Source organism: Eriocheir sinensis, chromosome 28 (genome assembly GCF_024679095.1).
Source record: "Eriocheir sinensis breed Jianghai 21 chromosome 28, ASM2467909v1, whole genome shotgun sequence".
Taxonomy (NCBI): domain Eukaryota; kingdom Metazoa; phylum Arthropoda; class Malacostraca; order Decapoda; family Varunidae; genus Eriocheir; species Eriocheir sinensis.
Genome location: NC_066536.1, coordinates 8,630,406 through 8,650,550, shown reverse-complemented (window position 1 = coordinate 8,650,550; position 20,145 = coordinate 8,630,406). Strand labels below are relative to the sequence as shown.

Sequence of the window (20,145 nt, the reverse complement as noted above, 5' to 3'; positions counted from 1 at the left end):
GATTCTTTACGTATTTCTGTCTGTAAATATTTTTTGTATAGTTATATCTTTCATACTCATATTATTCTCGTGATATTTTCGTACCTTTTTTTTTTATCTTGAGGGCATTCATGCAGACATTTTTTTTTTTTTTTATTCTCAGAAACGCAGCACTGTCCTGGAATTCCCGATTAGGAAACACAAATAAATAAATAAAAGGGTAAAATGAATAAGTAAATTAGTAAATAAATTATCTACCCACACTAGAGTAAAACGAAATTAACAGCGGCGTCACCTCCAAGTAAATTATTCCCCAAAATATTCGTAATTTTCATGCAGTGAGTTTCATATTTCCTTTACTCACTTCCTCTCTCTCAGTTCCTGCACCTGTCCTGCACGACCTCTCACCTTGACCGCCTCTCACCCCTGACTGTGACCTCTCTCGCACTCCTCCCAAGCGCTCACCAAGGAGAGGGAGCGGCAGGATGATGATGAGGGAGAGATAAAGAATGAAGGTGAGAGGAAGGAATGTTATGAGAAGGGCGACTGAAAGAGAGAAGGAATTTACAAACACTGATTACCAGTTGTAGTAATGAATGAATGAAAGAGAAGAGAGGAAGGAGAGAGAGAGAGAGAGAGAGAGAGAGAGAGAGAGAGAGAGAGAGAGAGAGAGAGAGAGAGAGAGAGAAGCAAGTGGTCAGGGAAGTGAACGAATGAAATACCAAGCGTAATAAATGTAACGTTAAAGTCTTGGAAATATTACGCGGGAGTTAAAAATAAAAATAAAAGTCAAAGATAAATAAAGGAAAAACGCAGAGACGAAGGGGTGAAGACACGTGACGAAAATGTTTTGTGTTGAATGAATGAACGTTTATGGGAAGGTGGAAGGGAAGGGAGAGGAGAGTGTGTACGGTGGAGGTGCCGACACACACACACACACACACACACACACACACACACACACACACAAGATAAACGAACGAACACACACACACACACACACACACACACACACACACACACACACACACACACACACACACATGAGAGAAATTAATCAAAGAAACGAATACACTAAACAAATAAAACTATCAAAGGTACAAAACATTAAAGCTTAGTTTTATTATTAAAGTTGCTGTGAAGTTAGAAGAGGAACGACACGTGTATAGATAAATCATTATGATGCAACAATACTGCCACGGGGAGAGTCGTTGTAAGGGTAAAAACAATAATAAAAGTGATAATAATGATAATAGTAAAAAGTAACAATTAGTAAACCCCTCAGGCAGACAGACAGACAAGCAAGTACAACACACGTATCAGCTAAATGGTCCGTCAAATAGAAAACGGAATCTTGAAATTTTTGCGAGGATGGACTGATTAAGAAACAAGTGAGGCGGAAGGTGAGTGTACAGAACAAAGCCACCGGCAGCCAATAACTGGTCAGTCAGTCATGCAACCACCCACTCATGCATGCACCGCGCCGGCCACCGTCCCTCCGCGCCAGTAATAGCAGTGGTTGTAGAAGTAGAAGTGGTGGTAGTAGTGGGAGCAGTAGTAAAAGTAGTTGCAGTAGTAGTAGTAGTAGAAATAGGTGTTATTTTAGATGTATTATTAACAACTTCCTTTAACATTCCATTTACACCCTTCCATTTCTCACTCCATAAATCCCTCATCCCCCCCTTCCCCATCGTCACCTCCTCCTGCCCTGACACCCTGCCCTGCCCTGTCCTGTCCTGTCCTGTTCCGTCCCGTCCGCCGGCCTTTGCATTAATTGTCAGGTGTTTGTAAATAAAATCTTGCCTCGCTTTACTCGTTAATATTCGCCGTTGACGCGTAGTTTGTTGGTGGACCGTGTATGTGGCGGGGTGGCGATCCATTCATGGTGTTACTCTCTCTCTCTCTCTCTCTCTCTCACCCACACTGCCACCTCAAGCACCCTACACACACACACACACAAACACACACACACACACACACACACACACACGCACGCACACAGGCCCGGCGGGATGCGTAAAACTGTTGAAATATCACAGCAGAAATTATTGCAAATATTTACGCGTGTGAGTGTGTACACCGACACGATAAACGGGGATTTGTGTGTATTTTTATTCATTGTTTATCCCCCTGCGGTCGAGTGCGGTACGGAGAGTGATCTGGACTCCCCTACGTCCCCGTCCCCCCCCCCCTCTCTCTCTCTCTCAAGTTTTCTCCATCTCCCTGTCCCTCTTCCTGTCCCTATCCCTCTCTTTACCTTTATCTTTCCCTCCCTCCGCGTCCTCCTCCTCCCTATCTTTCCACTTATGTCACCCCCCTCCCTCTCTCTTCCCTCCCCTCTCCCTCTCTCTCTCTTCCTCCCGCCCTCCCGGCCTCACGTGAAGCTGTTCAGGGAGGGTGTCGACCTGTTATCCGGCAGGGGCGAGAGAAATTGATGAACCCTGGCTTTACAGCTTATTATCAGGTGGTCAGCCAGGCAGGGGAAGAGTGTCAGGAATGGCCTAATAAAAGGGGAGAGGGCCAGCAGATGTGAGAGAGAGAGAGAGAGAGAGAGAGAGAGAGAGAGAGAGAGAGAGAGAGAGAGAGAGATGTTAGGGGTGAAGTTACTGTGTATGCATTTAAGTTTAGTTTAAAATACATATTACTACAAAACGCATCATGTTGGGTTATTTTTCTTTTAAGTAAACACAGCGGAATAGTAGTGTTGCCTTGATTATAATGTGTTGTATTATTTGTGTCACGAAATCTTCTCTCTCTCTCTCTCTCTCTCTCAGACCAGGATGCTTGTCACTTTTCTCTTCCATACAACTTCCTCATGATGGTGTTTATCCAGCTTTCGTTTCCTCCCTCCGTTCCTCCTCCCCTCGCACCCAGCTTCCCGCCCTTCCCTCCTCCTCCCGCCCCTGCCCTCTTACCTTGCGAGCTCCCGTTATTGATGTTGCACGCAGGTGTTTACAGGAAGAAATCAGTTTAGCCGTACCTCCAGCAATCAGAGCGTGGTATTATTGGTATCAGTTTTAATAGTGATGATAACCTTTTACTAATAATAAGGCTGAGTCATGATGTTACTGCTGCTACTACTGTTACTTCTGTTTTTAGTACTAATTCACTATTATCGGCACTGCCATTATTACTGCTATTGCTACTACTACTACTGCTACTATTACGGTCAGCATCTGATTAGGTTAAGTCTCAGAATGGCATACCAGTGGAATTCTTGGTATGTAAGAAAAGCATCAAATCACGCGTATTCACAGGTTTAGTAATCACAGAGTTATATAACTCTGTGTTAGTAATATTCCGTAATAGTTGTTGTTGTTATTGTTGTGTGTCATGTATCTACATAGTTGTCGTTGTTAATTCATTTTTGTTTGTAAAAGGAAGGTCACCGAAAACCACCGACCGATCTCTCTCTCTCTCTCTATATATATATATATATATATATATATATATATATATATATATATATATATATATATATATATATATATATATATATATATATATATATATATATATATATATATGTGTGTGTGTGTGTGTGTGTGTGTGTGTGTGTGTGCGTGTGTGTCCTCTATCTATCTATCTCAGTTACTTTATTTATGTCTGCCTCTATTTCGCCCAAGTATAAAAGAGCTGAGTCCCAACAAACTTCATAGAAACCCTTTGTTGTTATTGGAGGAAGAGCGAGCGGTGGAATGAACTACTCAATACATGACACAGCATCACACTGTACGCCGTCCATTCCCAGACTCCACCATTCGCTATAACCACACACGTCTGCCCGCAGCCCCATCCGGCAGAGGGTTAATAAAAGTGCTTATTTGGTTCATGCATTTTGCCCTCAACACACTTCCTCCACCTCAGCCTGATAGTCATTCGCCCGATCCATGGCACTCACTGTTTTCCTCCATTCCGTCCACGTTCGTTCGCACATTTTTTTACATCGTCCAGCCATTTCTTTTCATCAAGCCGTCTCAACCTTCTCTCCACATCAGCAGCAGCAAAAGTTCGATTCACAAACTCATGTTCATTTGCGTAGTATCACACACAGCATCATCTCATGTCACTTATGATATATTTTTTCATAAGCAATCTTTTTATTCTTGTGCAATGTAATTTCCTTCAGTGATGTATTCTGCCTTATATACGCAAGACGGGGATTCCGTAAATGAACGTTTCTGTTTTAACTTTTTTTTTTCTAAATACATTGTGCTTTCGCGCCTTGCGCGCTCGCGGGCACCGGTGTGTGTATGTGTGTGTGTGTGTGTGTGTGTGTGTGTGTGTGTGTGTGTGTGTGTGTGTGTGTGTGTGTTTAGGCGTCTGCATGTTTATCTGTTTAGAATCATTATTGTTGCGGTGTGACAGGAGCGACGCTCATTGTTCGCTGATGTCTGGCCGCCTGGGTTGCGTGTCTTGTTGACCGTCTCCTTCCTCGACTCCCGGACCTCGGCCATGTACACCTTATTTTTTTTACAAATATGTGTGTGTGTGTGTGTGTGTATATATATATATATATATATATATATATATATATATATATATATATATATATATATATATATATATATATGTGTGTGTGTGTGTGTTTCTGTGTGTATATATATATATCTATATATATATATATATATATATATATATATATATATATATATATATATATATATATATATATACTTGATTCGTTGATAAACTAGCATCTCTATATTTTTGCTTTATAACTTGTACTATGGGTATTACCACAAACTAAACGGATGATTGTGTTATATTGAAAATTACCATATGTTGTTATCCGGAACATTAATTGAATTGAATAAAGAATAGTAAATCAGTTTTGATATTGCGTACCACCGGGGTCAGGGAGTGAAGGCCGGGTCGTGACACTCACAGGCCTGACTCGTGAACCACTAAGAGGCAGCGAACAGTGTCGTCTGTCAGGCGTGTCCCAGCACCGCCTCGCCCCGCAGGCTCGGAGATGAGCAGCTGCAGTCCATGGCGGCATAGTTTCATTCACTATGAGGAATGACTTTGCTGCGGTACTCTGTGTGTGTGTGTGTGTGTGTGTTGAGGTAGTTTCTATGTAACCTTCAGTGTTTCGAGTGATCAACAAACAATTATTGGCCGTTAAAGTCACAGTACGCAGCGGCCAGCACGAGCACCAACACTTCCATCGCTTAGTCACGCCGTTAGAAAGCCTCGCAGCGCCTCCAGTCTAATCGAAGGCGGGGCGTGAAGTAATGCCAGTGTAGATGATCGGCGTGTTAATATCCCTGTCGTCTAGCGTGTAGCAAAGCCAAAGAAAAATCACCTCAGTTAGGCGGTTTTGTGGTGCAACATTTTATCATCCTTCACGGTCAGTCGGACTCATCTCACTTAAGGCCTCAAGAGTTTGTCAGACGTCAAAATCAAGACGCCAGATTGTTATGGCCTTGAAGCCGCCTTACCGCGTTATCTGTAAAATTTCGCGGCGAGTAAAGTTGCCTTGGCTGGTGGCGGCCGTGGCTTACGCGCGGGAAAGCAAGGTGCGAGCGAGAGGAAGAAACGCGGGAACAGGACAACCGGGGAAGCCAAGTGAACAAGACAACTGTGCCATGCTTTCAGAAGACCCAAAGCCCCTCACGTTAGAGTGTTCAGTCCGTAGATTAGTTATAATTCAATCTTATATATCTGGCACAACGAATGACTTATGTAACGCTGCGTGTGTGTGTGTGTGTGTGTGTGTGTGTGTGTGGCGGGGAAGTCTTTATAGTACTGATTCCTGGAAGCGAGCGAGCAGCAGCAGCAGCAGCAGTCAGTCAGTCAGGAAGTGGATACCAGATATTGATGTAGTAAAACTGAGTTGTGAATGTTGATGAGAAGAGAGTTGTGTGTGGCTCCTGGACGGCTCAGGTTAAAGCTGCTGATGCCTACTCCCTCCCCCTCTCTCTCCTCTCTCAAGCACTTATTCCTGGTCCTCATGGTAAGTCTGGCCTGCATAGATTCCTGGGAATGGAACACCTCGCCTAAAGTTGGTTGGCGGAGACCCTTGCTTGCACGTCTTGGCCCGACACACACACACACACACACACCACGCCGGAAGTTTGGTGTTGCGTCGCCTCGGTCGTCTTTAAATATTTGCCTCAGAAGGAAATTTTGTAAAAGTAAAGGACAAAAATACGCCAAAGGAGTATAGCGGACATTTGAGGGATGGAGGACGCGTCAGGAGAAGAAGGACGGGTTGGGGGGGGGTGGGGGTGGGGGGGCACTGAGGCTGGGTGGAGAGGGAGAGGGTTACTTTCGGTTTAGGACTGATGTACACGTATATCTTGTTGCTGTGTGTGTGTGTGTGTGTGTGTTTCATAAGCGTATCTCAACATTTTTTTTTTCCCTTCGTCCGTGGCATCCAATAGCAGGGCAAGGTCGATCCAAAACTTAACCTGTATTTTCCGCCTCACATTGTTTACATCCCACGGGAGGAAAATATTTACCATGTCTGCTGTTTTCTCCCTCTGGTGGACCGCAAACTGCTGCCCCATTCACTCCAGTGTTAGTTAAAAGTTGTTTAATTGACCACAGTGTAGAGAAAAGCCTACCAGAAGGGCATAACAAGACAGACACACAGACAAACGAACATACACATGACTCGTTTTGCCACTCCTCTTGGTTATTTCTCCTCTCATTTTCTTTTCCCCATTTCTCCTCTTTCCGCTCCTCTCCTAGCTTTTTTTTCTATCAGTCCGTCATACTAAACACTCAGACCTATATAAAAGTTTTACATGCATTTCATATGGCGATGTGTATGCGATATAATGCATACAATAAATATACCTAATCTTGTACTATATAGTATTTATATTTTCACGGTGGGTGTTAGTCTGATGTTAAGATAGTTATGGATTTATTTACGATAGGAGGGTCTTTTCCTTAAATGATGTCATTTGTCATTAATGTAGCCTTAGTCGTTTCACTTTTTAAGACAAAATAATATATTTTCAAGATATTTTATTGCTTCCACACCATGCATATTCAGTCGTTACTTGTTCATTTTTATTGCGTTCACACATTCTGTACAGTCATTACTTGCTCCTTTAAAATTATCTCAAATTTTCAGAGCATTAAAATATAGATTACCTATATGATCACTTTTTGTTGAGCCTCTTACACGAAAAAATATATTACCTATATGATCACTTTTTGTTTAGCCTCTTACACGTAATTAGAGTTCTTAGTAGGAACTCGTAAAAACGTAGAAATTCTTATAGAAAGATGGCATTAATTTTTAAGAATATAGAATAAGAAAGGTCTTCATTTGGCTACTGCAGCTGTGTCGGCCATAGCACCAAAATACATCATAAAGATGCATTCCCTTCAAAACTAATGTTATGTCAGGTGCTGCCTAATTAAAGTGAGCAAAGTTTTAGTAGCATTTTGATACGTCAGGAGATAAAGCTGCATTTTTTTAAAGGTTTATGAAAGTTTTGCTTGTCTAACTGTCTTTTACTTCTTTGGCAGATGAGAGAAATAAGATGGATGTGAGGCGGTATGAGCTGCGGTGGACACACCACCAGTCCACTGTGGTGGCGGAGGTGGGGTCGCTGTACAGAGATGCCGCCTTGGTGGACGTCACTCTAGCCTGCGAGGACCAGCGGACCTACCAGGCTCACAAGCTGGTCCTCTCGGCATGCTCACAATACTTCCAGGTCAGAGCCTCCTCCCATTCCGGTCACACACACCACATCATTCTGTTCAGCATCACAGTAGTCAGAACATGAATGCTGCTCGTTATCACAAATAATGAGTTGTTCCCTCATTCTCTAGAAATATTTGTCCTTAAGAAAGAAAATTAGTTGTTTTCTTGACTTCACTGCTGATTGTCTTTTAGGTTAATTACAGTAATTGCATGTCCATCAAACACGTAATTATAGTGAACTGTTGCGCTGCAGGGTCTGTTCTCCCGACACTCGGCACACCAGCACCCAATCATCTTCCTCAAGGACGTGAGCGGAGATGAGTGCGAGGCGCTGCTCACCTACATGTACCGCGGGGAGGTGTCCGTCAGCCATGACCAGATACATCGCATCCTTCGTGTCGCCAACTCTCTCCAGGTGGGGAATCGGTCACTCGTTTACTGTAGTTGTTGTACTCGCTCACCGCCCTGTATGAATCAGGGGTCGATCAAGGCGCCCATCATGAGGTGTGTGTGTGTGTGTGTGTGTGTGGGGTGGGGGCAACCAGACCTGGAACCATGAAAATTGGATTCAGAAACTTCAAAATCAGAATGGTGATTAACAAACCTAGCCAGTCTGTCTGGGGACTTATGGAGATGTTTGTATATATATATATATATATATATATATATATATATATATATATATATATATATATATATATATATATATATATATATATATATGTAGTGTAATCAGATCTCCTCTCTCCCTTTGTGTGTACAAAGAGGGGAGAGAGGAGATCTGATCACGCTGCATAAGTTGATAAATAAGTTTGATGAGATGGATAGAGATGATTTCTTAATTGCGAGAACGCAGGGGCTGAGAGGACCAGTGGTGGGCACGGTTCCGCTAATCCGCTAACCGTTAATTAGCGAAGCTATATCTTTAGCTGATTAGCGTTTTTGCTAACTTTGTAGACAGTTATGACCAATTAGCTTCCGCTAAATGTAGTTCCTCCTCCACTAACTTTAAGTCCACTAAAAAATCATGCAGTTTTGTTCTTGTCCGTTGTGGGCAGACACAGCACCAATTGAGCCACATAGCACAATAATTCCAGGGCTTCCACTTTTTGGGTAAATTACGCCTTAAAAATAAATAGTCAAGTAAGTAAATAGTCAATTATTAGGGAAACTTTTTGGTATTTTAGGGTAATGCATCTTCCATTTCCAGCGCTTTGAACTCGGGATTCAATAACAAGAATTCGATACTTTCCACCTGACAAGAAATAAACTGAAAATAATAAAAATAAAAGTGTCAGTTATGGGAAAAAAAGTAAAAAAGGCGTAAATTTGCTGGAAATCTTGGGTAAAATATACGGGTTTAGGATAAATTGTTGGGCTTTTTGTTCAGTTCAGCTGCGACGTTGTCACCGTGTAGTCGTCGCGTTCATTATTGTCGCCTTGTTTATCGTTATGGACGTCATGGAATGTAACCCGAATGAGGATGTTTTTGTTCCGCCTAAGGATGCTGACCCTGTTAAGGAGCCGGAAGCAGCTGTGGGTGAGGCGGAGGACACTCAAGCCGACGGCCAAGAATCCCAGAAGTTCCAGAACCCGTGGCACCACCTGGAGAAGTACTTTGTCTTAAATCAAGAGATATGACGAACGCCAATGTCTTGCACTTCCGGTGCGTCATGTGCCACCCCAAGGGGACCATCATTAACGGACAGACGACGAGCCTTTACAACTAGAAGTCGGTGGCTGAGTGGTTAGCGTGCGGGGCCCGCATTCACCGCGTGATAGACGAAGCTGGCTCGAATCCGCCGCTATCACCTGGGATTTTTCAGTCACTGCCGAATGGCTTAAAACTACCCACATGCTGTCCTGAAGAACACCCATCAACCCTTACTCTAGAGGAAACCGTCCAAGTGAATCAAGAACGAGCTCCGGGGTGCAACATGAGCCAAGAAAAGATGGCGCCACTGTAAACACTTGCCTGCGCCATGACGGGCAGGGGCCGACTACCATCCAGGGCCTTCAAGAAAGCCTGGCTGGCACGTAGAAAAAAAATGTGAAGAGGACACACCCAGCGTATGCCACCCAGTTTGATCATCATCTGATTTGAGAGTTCTGGAAAGCTCTGTGTCTAGGCTGCAACATATTGAAATTTCAGGTCACTAGGTCTGTTTTAAGGGTTTTAGAGCCAAGATACTAAACCGAAGCTAAATCCATGCAAAAAAAATTAGCGGTTAGCGTTAGCTTCCCCTAATTTCTTTATCAGTGTAGCGGTTTAGCGTAAGCGAAGCTAAGTTTTTAGTTAGTGGATTACCAGTTAGCAAAGCAAATTTTTCGGTTAGCAGTGCCCACCAATGGAGAGGACATAGGAAGAAACTTAATAAAGGAACCTGTTTGAGTGACTTAAAAAAGTATAGTTTTCTACATACAAGTGTTAGCACATGGAACAGCTTGTAGGAAAAGGTGGTGGAGGCGAACAGTGTCCAACAAATGAAGGAAAGGCTAGATGAATGTAGACATGGAGACGAGACTATTAGAGCTTAGGTACACACACACACACACACACACACACACACACACACTACCAACCAATTTTAATTTATATATTTTTTAATTTATAATATCTGTTATGTAGTTGATAAAGTTCTATGTGTATAATTATAAGCAAAGCATCGCAAAACATAAGTATTTTTTCGTACGGTTTTGAAAACTGTATTTTTTTTATTTCTTGATAATCACTGCTGCCCCCAAGTTGTGTATTTGTGTCATCCAGATGATGAACAGTTCATAGTGAGCCCAGTACAAATAGGCCACTTCATGAGTCAAGTGTAGTTTCAGCACCTAGGGATGCCAGTGTATGGCATGTAACACACCCTTGTATGGATACATTATTGCTGAGGTGTTTTTTGAATCTAGGCACCTTAAAACATCAAAGAATCCATCAGGTATATTCCAAAGAAAGCTCAATTTCTTAACTTAATCACAAAATATTCTGATTCATGTTCAGTAGCTATTCATTAATTCACCAATTTACAAAATCATGTAGATTCCCATGAAAGTATTTGTAAGGAATAAAGACAGCATAAATTATATAAGGGTGTCAGTAGGTGAGTAGAATAAGTAACTCATCAGCTTGAATACCATTATTGAAAATTACTGCATTAAAAAATAATTAGATTTTGCAAACTCATATGCTAAATTTCTTAAATGAATCTTATATAGAGTTCCTTACTTTGAGGTTAGTTGTGAAGTGTGCTAAACTATTTTAATTTTCTCATTAATTTGTGCAGTCATAGCTGCTTTTTTAATATTGTTTCACTGTATGTTTTTTCTTTCCTTTAACTTGAGGATAGCAATCAAATGTGTATATTGCTTATTTTGGTGATAAATATTGTTGTCCTCATTTCTGGAGTGAAATATTCCCTGTTGCTTAGTGCCTCAATGTGCTTCAGGTCCGAGGGTTGGCAGACATGGAGCCGTCATCCTCCCGGCCATCCTCCCCAGCTGGAGATAGAGGTGGTCACTGCCCATCATCCTCCCCCTCCCCCAGCACAGGACCCCCCACCAAATGTGCCACCCCAGTTAGTGAGCCCCACTCCCCAAACCCTCCCCCACTAGTAAACCCTCAAATTTCTATTGGAGCCTCCAGTCACCCAACTCTATCTCACCCTCACCCCACCTCAGACCCCTCTCCCTCCCCAGTAAGGCACCCATCAGTAACGGCAGGTGCTGCACTAACAGCAGCAGCAATAGCAGCTGCCCGACCCCCTCAAGGACCCCCTCCCCACCCCATGCATCCAGACTACCATCCGTACTCCTTGTTACCCCACCGACCATATGATCTCCCAGGAGCATCAGGCCCCTCACTCTTGTCTGTCAGTGAGGCAGACATCAATAGAGATGATCTTCCAAAATGCCCACCAGGTGCTTTGGCAAGATCACCTTACTCCTCTTTGGTAAGTATTAACCTGCCTGTGATATATAGATAGATAGATTTAAATTACCATCTCTCTCTCTCTCTCTCTCTCTCTCTCTCTCTCTCTCTCTCTCTCTCTCTCAGTAGCATGTTACAATTTTATTAAAAGAGCAATTTATTCATACAAATTAAATACTTCTGGATTACTATTTATGTATCCAGAAAGGAGACATTTCAGATATAGAAATGAGAAATTCTCTTAAACTACTTTCCTTTCTTGCACTTGCAGCGTGTCAAGCCAGACTTGGGCGGCAATAACTGGGACAGTCCAGTGGATGTAACGGGTGTGTCTCCGCTGCCTCTAGGGGATCCCTCGCGGCCCCCTTACCCACTCTCTACAGCCATCTTTGGTAGTTTTCTTCAGCACGATCCTCATCCAACCGCCTCACAACCACCATATGGGGTATATATTAACTTACATCATAGCAGTTTCCAAAGTAGCATACTGTTCTTTGCTTAAGTGTTTAGGTGGTACATTATGACAGCATCATGCATCCTCACATGGAGTAATCATTTGTGCTGATTAAGTGTGTCATAACCCACTCTCAGCAGTTGCTGTGTAAACAGTGTTATGCTGCTGCTCTTTACTTGTTTTGGAAAAAGAGTTAGTTCATCTATGTTATTGGAGTTCAGTCACCATATATAATGAGGCCTTTTTTCAATCACTAGATGAACTTGACTTCAGTGGTTATGCCTGGGTTCCAATTTATGAATGCATATTGCTGATATAACATTGGGACACTTATATTCCATAGTTAGAATAAATTGTCAATGAAGGAATTTAATTTATTCTTTAAAATCACTTGAAGCATTAAGGTAGAAGTAGCCACTCTATAGGTCCTATATATTGCACATTATTCTCTTTGTAAATTTCACACTACTGGCTGTTTTGGTCAGAGCTTATGCCATTCTCTTGTTAAAGCCTTATTCAGTGGTGTCACAGTTATTGTTAACCTCTTTCAGTACCATGATCTATATATGAGTCATTTCATTTCTAACCATATATCCTAGTAGACGAGATGCTAAAGGCTATGGTCATCATTGGACTACCACGAAGTCTGTAAAACCAAAATATGGCATGGAGGTTATGTTTTATTCTGTATTGAAGGGTTAAAGTATAGATTCATAAACTACAACCTGTTTTGTTGTTGATAAAAGAAGTTATCACGGTTCTTCTCTTACTGGCACTGCAGAGAATGTTCCCAATAAGCACCCTCTCTCCGTCGGCTGGACCGGCTCAGCACGACGGGGAATGATACACGCATCCACAAATGCCAGTATTGTTCTCGCAAGTTCAAAAGGAAGGACCACCTCAAGACACACATCAGGATCCACACTGGAGAGCGGCCGTACAAGTGCAAGGTCTGCGGTCGGGGGTTTATCCAGAGCCAGCAGGTGAGCTTCACCTTAATTCTGCATTCTTGACAAGTAATAGGTATTGCAATTATCACACAACACTAGTATTGCTTTGCCAGAACATGTTGAGGATGCGTAGGATTTTTGCTTTATTACTTATATTATCAATCAGACTTTGCCAGTTCATTGGACAGTGTGGAAGAGTTAGATCAGGATCCCACTACCACCACCTTATCTAAAACTTATGGAGCTTAGACAATTATGAGGAGCACAGTACTTTTTTATTTGTTTGTAAAAATTTACTTTCACTGTCTCCACTCACACACCCTGCCAAATTCATCCACGATTCTCCAGCATTCTTAAATATTGCAAATACCACCAAGGACTGCTCAATATCTCTCACTTTTAGTTTTACACTATAATTCCCTACTGTGGCTTTCATTTCCCTCATACACTCATCCATGTAAACAATGAACAGCCATAATGACATCATTGCACACCCATCTCATACCCACACCCGCACCAAAACTTTCACTCAGTTTCCCGTTCATGTACACGGTGGCACATACATTGTAGAAAGACGTGAATAATCCCTTCAAGTAGATGCCCTCCCATACCATATGTCCCCAGGACACTCTAAAACCTTTTCTTGTCAACCTTATCATCAGCCTTCCTCAGCTTCATGAAAGGAAAAGGCTTCCCACATAGGTCTGGTCCACACATCCTTTTGCCTAAATCCACTCATCACTGATATTTTTGTCAGTTATTTTCATCATTCTTTCATTTAAAACCTTTCCATACACCTTTCTTGCCACACTTGAGTAAGTTTATTACACTGTAGCTGTTACAATTATCCCCACTCCTTTTTCCTTTGTACAACAACACATTGATAGCTGTTCTCAAGTCTTCTTGCACCTTCCTCTGTTTTCCCATCTCAACCCCATCTCAGCACAGATATCCACAAGGTATTCCCCATTCGCATTCACTCCATCAACACCCCACTTCCCAAACACACCACTAATTTCCATGCTTCTAACTCTTCCATTCATATCTCCTAACAAATACGTATTGTTCCTTCACTCCCAAAATTTTTCAAACCCTGATCTTAATCTGCCCAACATCTCTTCATCCCAGACTTGCCTTTCTTTCCTTTATTGTTCACTGGGGCATGTGCACATGCCTTCACAAACTTCACGATACTTATCTTACCTATCATCCACATCATTCTTAATTCATATCATTTATGCCCAACAACTTTCATACTCTTAAGGAGACCAATATTGCACACCCATCTCTCTTCTCTTTTGAATTCCATTCCACTCCTTCTAAGCCCTCTCACAACCCACTGGCATCAGCACTTCCATAATTCAACACACCACATTCTTCTAGGTGGGTTTTACTAATCCCTGAAATGCCTACTTTATCACTCACACATGGTTCTATAATTTTTTTTTCTTCTATTCTTAATTCATTCCAGTTACATTTACATTCCTGCACATTTTTGTTCCAGGTTAAAATCCACATGAAAGTTCATGTGCGAGAAGATACATCAGGTGTAGGTGCTCCATCCTCCCTTGGGCCAGGTGGAGGTGGAGGTGTCCTTCCTTCTCTTTACCCCGACCTCGGGGGCCCTTTTGGTGACCAGCCAGGATTGGGTGCCCACCACAATGATCCCAACACGGACTTAGATCAGTCGACAGACAACAATCCTCCTGATAATGACTCTGAAAACGAGTGCAGCTCAGAAATTGCCGAAATGGATTATGAAGCTCGAATACAACAGGAAGGCAGTGGGGGGCCAGGTCGCACTCCACCCACACCTAACCCCTCATCAGTGGGAATGCGTGAGCACAAGACCCCGTCCCCACAGTCCCCCACCGGGACTGTGCCAAGGAGCCACCCCACCCCCCCAGATGACCAGAGCTGCAGTGCCATGTCTCTGAAGGAATCATATCATATAGGTAGCAATATAAAAAAATGATGGCTAATGTGCTGTGATGATAGAGGCTTTAATTAAGTAACTGTTGATTATACTAATTGTTTTTGTTGCCAATATGCATTTCCATACCATCAGAAATTTTCTGGCTTCAATGTTAATTCCTTCAAAAGCATATCGATGGCAGGAATCATACAACAGCCATGGCTCAACTTGACAGACAGCTTACTATTTCAACCCTAATGTTCAATTTGAATTTACTGCAATAATACTATAGCTGGAATGTTTGCCTAACGGACTTCATATATCCCCCTAGCCATTGTTATGTAACATACCAAGTGAGTAGTACCAGTGTGTGATAAAACACGCATGATGGTCTGTGATCTGTTTGTAGGAGGATTTTTTTCTACTTAAACTAGGTACTCAACCTGGCTCGTGCGTGCAATATGTAATTACACTGGAACTCTGGGAAGTATGGAGACTTTAGAGGTTAAACTCAGCCCTTTGGGTTGTTTCATATCTTTTTTACTTTCTTTTCCCATATTCACAGTCTTATACTACCTTCTTTTCCGTGAAAGAATTGCTCCCAATTTTTTGACCGCCATAATTTATAAATTAAACATGCTCATTGAGAAAGTGCTTCTCACCTGTTTTGTTTTCATTTATTTTTGTCCATTATTTATGTTTTTGAGAAGACCAAACTCCCCTAGTTTAGATAACATACTGCTAGTTTCTTTCACTAATCCAGACATCTTCAAACTAGAAATAAGTGTTAATTTTTATTAGTCTGTAGAAAATATTTATGTTTTGCTTCACATGGTGTGTTGTGTTATTGTCTTTTTTTTTTTTTTTCACACATCCACCATATTAAGCTTTAAATAATACTGCAACACGACTTCTTATTGTCTGAATCATTATTTTGTAAAGTGTAAATTTTAAGAATTCAAATTTTTGTTAATATTAGTGATGGGTTGCACACCAGAGATGGAACAGCTCCTTGCCAGGCCTATTTTTTCATCACAAATTTGCAGTTGTATATTATTTAATGAATTTGTTTATAACAGTTTATTATCAAAGCCCTTGCACACACACACACACACAAACACACACATACACCACACCACACCACACCACACACATGTTATTTTACAAAGGGAGTTTGGTTTATCAGCAAGATCTCATCATCACAGTAGGGAGTAGACAAGACTTGAACCCAGTGCCACCTTTTGTTGGTTCTTGAAAGAGACTAGAGTAATGTGTCTTTAATAATTATTTGCCAAGCTAGGAAGGTTAGCATCACCAAAGAAGGTGTATATTAATATTTGACCTTTTGTATGATAAGATAGGTTCATCTGTTGTTTTTTCATTCCCTACTCTGCTACAAATCCCAGTGAGGGGTGAGGCTTAGGTTTTGCTTTATTTCATATTGTTTTATTTATTTTTATTTCAAAGGTGCATGAAAATGGGAGCTTATAGTCTTTTTGGCATGAAGACTAAGTTGGTTCATTTCTAAATTTTCATTTTCATTTTACCGAGTAGTTTTTGTCAATGACAGTAGAAAGTCGTAATTGACTGTGAATCATTGCAGATCAAATTACATATCATGTTTGGATACAAGGTACATATCATATATCATATCCAAATTCAAACTTGAAGCATATCATACACTCTTATATCATTTTATATGGTTATTCGTGGTTGCCATATATTTGGTGAAAATATCTTTGAATGTATACATATGAGACTTAAGCTAGCCATTACTTGTAATGAATCTTTCACTAGAATGAAAATTTCCTTTACTATACTGTAGGCATATATTTTTTTTCACATACCAGTGTTTATATAATGCAGCACACAGTAGGACTGATTAATATTGATAAACTGTAGAGAATTTCCACTTAAGTACCTAAAACCTGTGGTGTGTTAGCCAACATTGCTTGAAATAATTCAATATTGTAATGTCAAATTTGCAGTTATGAACTGTGGTTAATTCAGTAATGAGATATTTCACCATTCCCAGAAAAGAAATATCTTAATATTTTGACAGCCTTAGTTCGTCATCTGCATATGTGTTACAATTAATTGGCAATACAGAAAAAGGCGCATGGATCCAGAATGTGACGAGCCTCACCCCTTGAGCTATGCCTGCCAACTGTTCCAAGTTGCTGGTGATCTAAGTTACAGGATATACCTTTGGTCACATTCCTTTCCAAGGCTGTGGATCTTGAGTATGGTGATTGTTATTTGTCTTTTTTATTCCATCATATATTCATTCATTAACATTTTTCATCTCTAATACTTTCTTCCTTTAAGTCCTCTTCTCTCATTCTTTTCTTATTAGCATTTTCTGAAGTGTTATATTTGTATGTGGTGTGTGTCCTTTGTAACAAGTCTTTAGAGTTCTCTTTAGCTCACTCATTTTAGAGTTTTCTCTTCTTACGTGTATTATATTTCATAGAATATCTTCTAAATCATACTGGTTGGGTAAGCATAAATTCATCCTCATCAAGTGTTTGTTAATTGGCAATGTCCTACAAATGGATCCAGTGACGATAATGGCACTGTTGGCAGGCAGACTCCTGTTAATGTTGATATTGGTCTGGGCTGTGATTTAGTGTATGCAAGCGCTGGAGATGGTTAGCTAGGTCAAAGGTCAAATGATGTGACAAAGTTTGTCTGGTGGGCAGAATGCTCGGAGGAGATAGAACTGCTTCACTCACCATGTATACGATTGGAACCCCCTCGGCAGGGACCATAGGGCCTCCTCATGAGGCTTCAATAACAATGACAATGTTGTTTGGGAAATACATACTATGATAGCTCAATTTAATAGTTGCATGTGTGCAATCATATAATTCTTATACCATTTTCACTGTAAAATATTGTAATCCATTTTATATAAAGGTGTTTTATGAGTTTCTTAAGCTAATGGTAATCACCATTGTCATTATTATTAAAGTTAAATAGAAGTCCTGTGTATATTCAAGGCTGATGGCACAAGCTGTGTAAAGTTTCACCTTTCTAACATTTGTGGTTTTACATAATGTTGATATTTGCATTGCTTATAGTGTGAGCACATGTTTGTGTTTGGGTACTGTCCTGCTCAGGTGCAAGAGTCACCTGTGGAATGGTGCAGCAGTGAGCCAGACTCTGCCTTGGGGGTCCCAATATCCGCCTTCTGGCTACAGGGTCAGGGGTAGTTTTACCTGTATAAATATCAAGACATTGTTAGCTTATATGCTGTTAATGTTGACCTTGATGTAAAACCTATGTTATTTGTACCATTATCTGTGTAAATTATTGTTATGACAAGTAGGTGGCTGTACTAAGATGTGATATGCCATTGGCATAAGGGCAAACCTTGCTCACAACTGTAGCTTCCAGCTGCACAATAAGTATGACTTAGATGGCAAGATTAGATAATGCACAAAGCAGTGTTAAGACTGAAGGTTGTTAGCCAAAGGTTAGGCATGCATGCCTATTTTTAGGGAGCTTTGACCTCTTTATACAGGGTTATGTTCACCAGAGTTAGCTCAAACAAGACATTTATACATTGTATGTATGTGCAAAGCCCATATATACAAGAAATAAATTAAGTCTTGATATATGATCAATGATGTCTTATAGTTTGCCACTGCTTTGACAGCATCTGATTTTATAAACTCTAATATACCACTTTCTCAAATTGCTGCTATGGTAATTGGTCTCCCTTGGTTCTTGACTAAAACTAGTTTTTGTATAGGAGATGAACAACGAAAGGTGGGCTTATCGTGTAGCTGGCAGCTGTGCTCTTAGCTGTGGCGCTGAGACAGCTACAATGTGTTCAGTTCTGCTTTCAACGAGTTGGTATCCTAACCAGGCAGCACTGCCGGTTACTTGACAGCTGCCCACATAAGACTATGCCCTGTTTGATTGCTACGTGCAGACCTTGCTCCTGAAATAATTGAGCATTTTTTTCCCAATGCATAATAACTAATAGATTTTCATGCACTGTTGCATTTGTGAAACCTTTGTGCTTCCTTTTAGGTTAAGAAACTTTGAATATGTTCTGTGAAAACAATCAGTTATATAAAACAAGTTATATCAAAGAAGGTATATCATACTCTATCTATAATTGACTATTTCCTAAAATTTCATCAAAGTGACGTGAAAATCTAACCTGTGTGGCTCTGGGAAAAATGTAATGTTTGAATAACGAAAAAAGAATTTATAGAAGGTAATACTTTCTGAACGAACAAAACTTTTCAGGGTATTCCTATGTGGGCAGCCAGGGCTCATTTTAATAGTGTTTCCACAACATATCAGATATGATCCCTCCTTTTAAACTGCCATCATTTGTAGTTGTTACTCTATGATCCGTTTACCTTGTAGATGATAGACAGGTAGGATGACCCACGGGCGGGCCGCTTGTCACCACATTGCCAGGCAGAGCTGGTGGTTTGGGAAATCAGGAACTTTACTGTACTTCTCCTATCATGTGAATGTGTGGGATGCCAATGAAGTAATTATTACCATGATTACAAAGAAGATGGTGTATTTGTTGTGAATATTTAATGGAATAAGAAAGTCAAGGGGCCATTTCTTAAAAGATAAGCATCAAGAATTTTTCGATCCCAAGTTGCTGGCGGTATTATTATTGCTGGGTTATGTGGCAGGAGATTGCCACAACCTAGAACAGATGCAGCAGCTTGCCGTACCTGCTGGCAGCTGTTTATGGCAGTGCAAGTAATGAGAGGTGGTGGATTGGCCTGTGATGATTGAACAATTCACATATTAGTATTTTTTCTAGTCATTACAATTTGGATCATTATTTATAATACAGATTCATTCCAAAAAAATTGTAATTGGGGATACTTTATATTATAGATGGTGTAACCATGTAAAATGACAAATCTTCCACTTGAAAACATTATGTGGCCAGGGGTCCCCTGTTAGTTCTGGCTGTTGAAGATTGTCCAAAAGATGCTCTGATATTTTCTTCTTATCATCTATTTACAGTTGCATTTAGCATAAAAGCTGACAAATACTTGCTCTGAATAAGAGTATACCATTAGACTAGACTTGATAATTCACTGGACACACTAATTCTGACAAAGTAACTCAACCTTTTATTTTAACTCTAAGCTGAAGCAGAGAGATAAAACATTACCATTACTATTACTGCCAATGCTGATTTATTATGATTGTTTTATGGTTTATCATAAACTTCTTAGTGTATTGACATCTTGATTGATG

General features: G+C 40.8%; 1 protein-coding gene across 1 annotated transcript in view; it reads left to right on the top strand.

Annotated features, from left to right (window-relative positions):
• Positions 1-13,007, top strand: part of LOC127004486 (protein abrupt-like) — a 60,865-nt gene extending 47,858 nt beyond the window's left edge. Inside the window, exons 3-7 of the mRNA XM_050872258.1 lie at positions 7,471-7,658; positions 7,902-8,063; positions 11,095-11,598; positions 11,848-12,021; positions 12,812-13,007. Of these exons, the coding sequence (XP_050728215.1) occupies positions 7,471-7,658; positions 7,902-8,063; positions 11,095-11,598; positions 11,848-12,021; positions 12,812-12,874 (1,091 nt within the window). The 3' untranslated portion in view covers positions 12,875-13,007. The remainder of the gene's footprint in view (positions 1-7,470; positions 7,659-7,901; positions 8,064-11,094; positions 11,599-11,847; positions 12,022-12,811) is intronic.
• Positions 13,008-20,145: the final 7,138 nt, after the last annotated feature.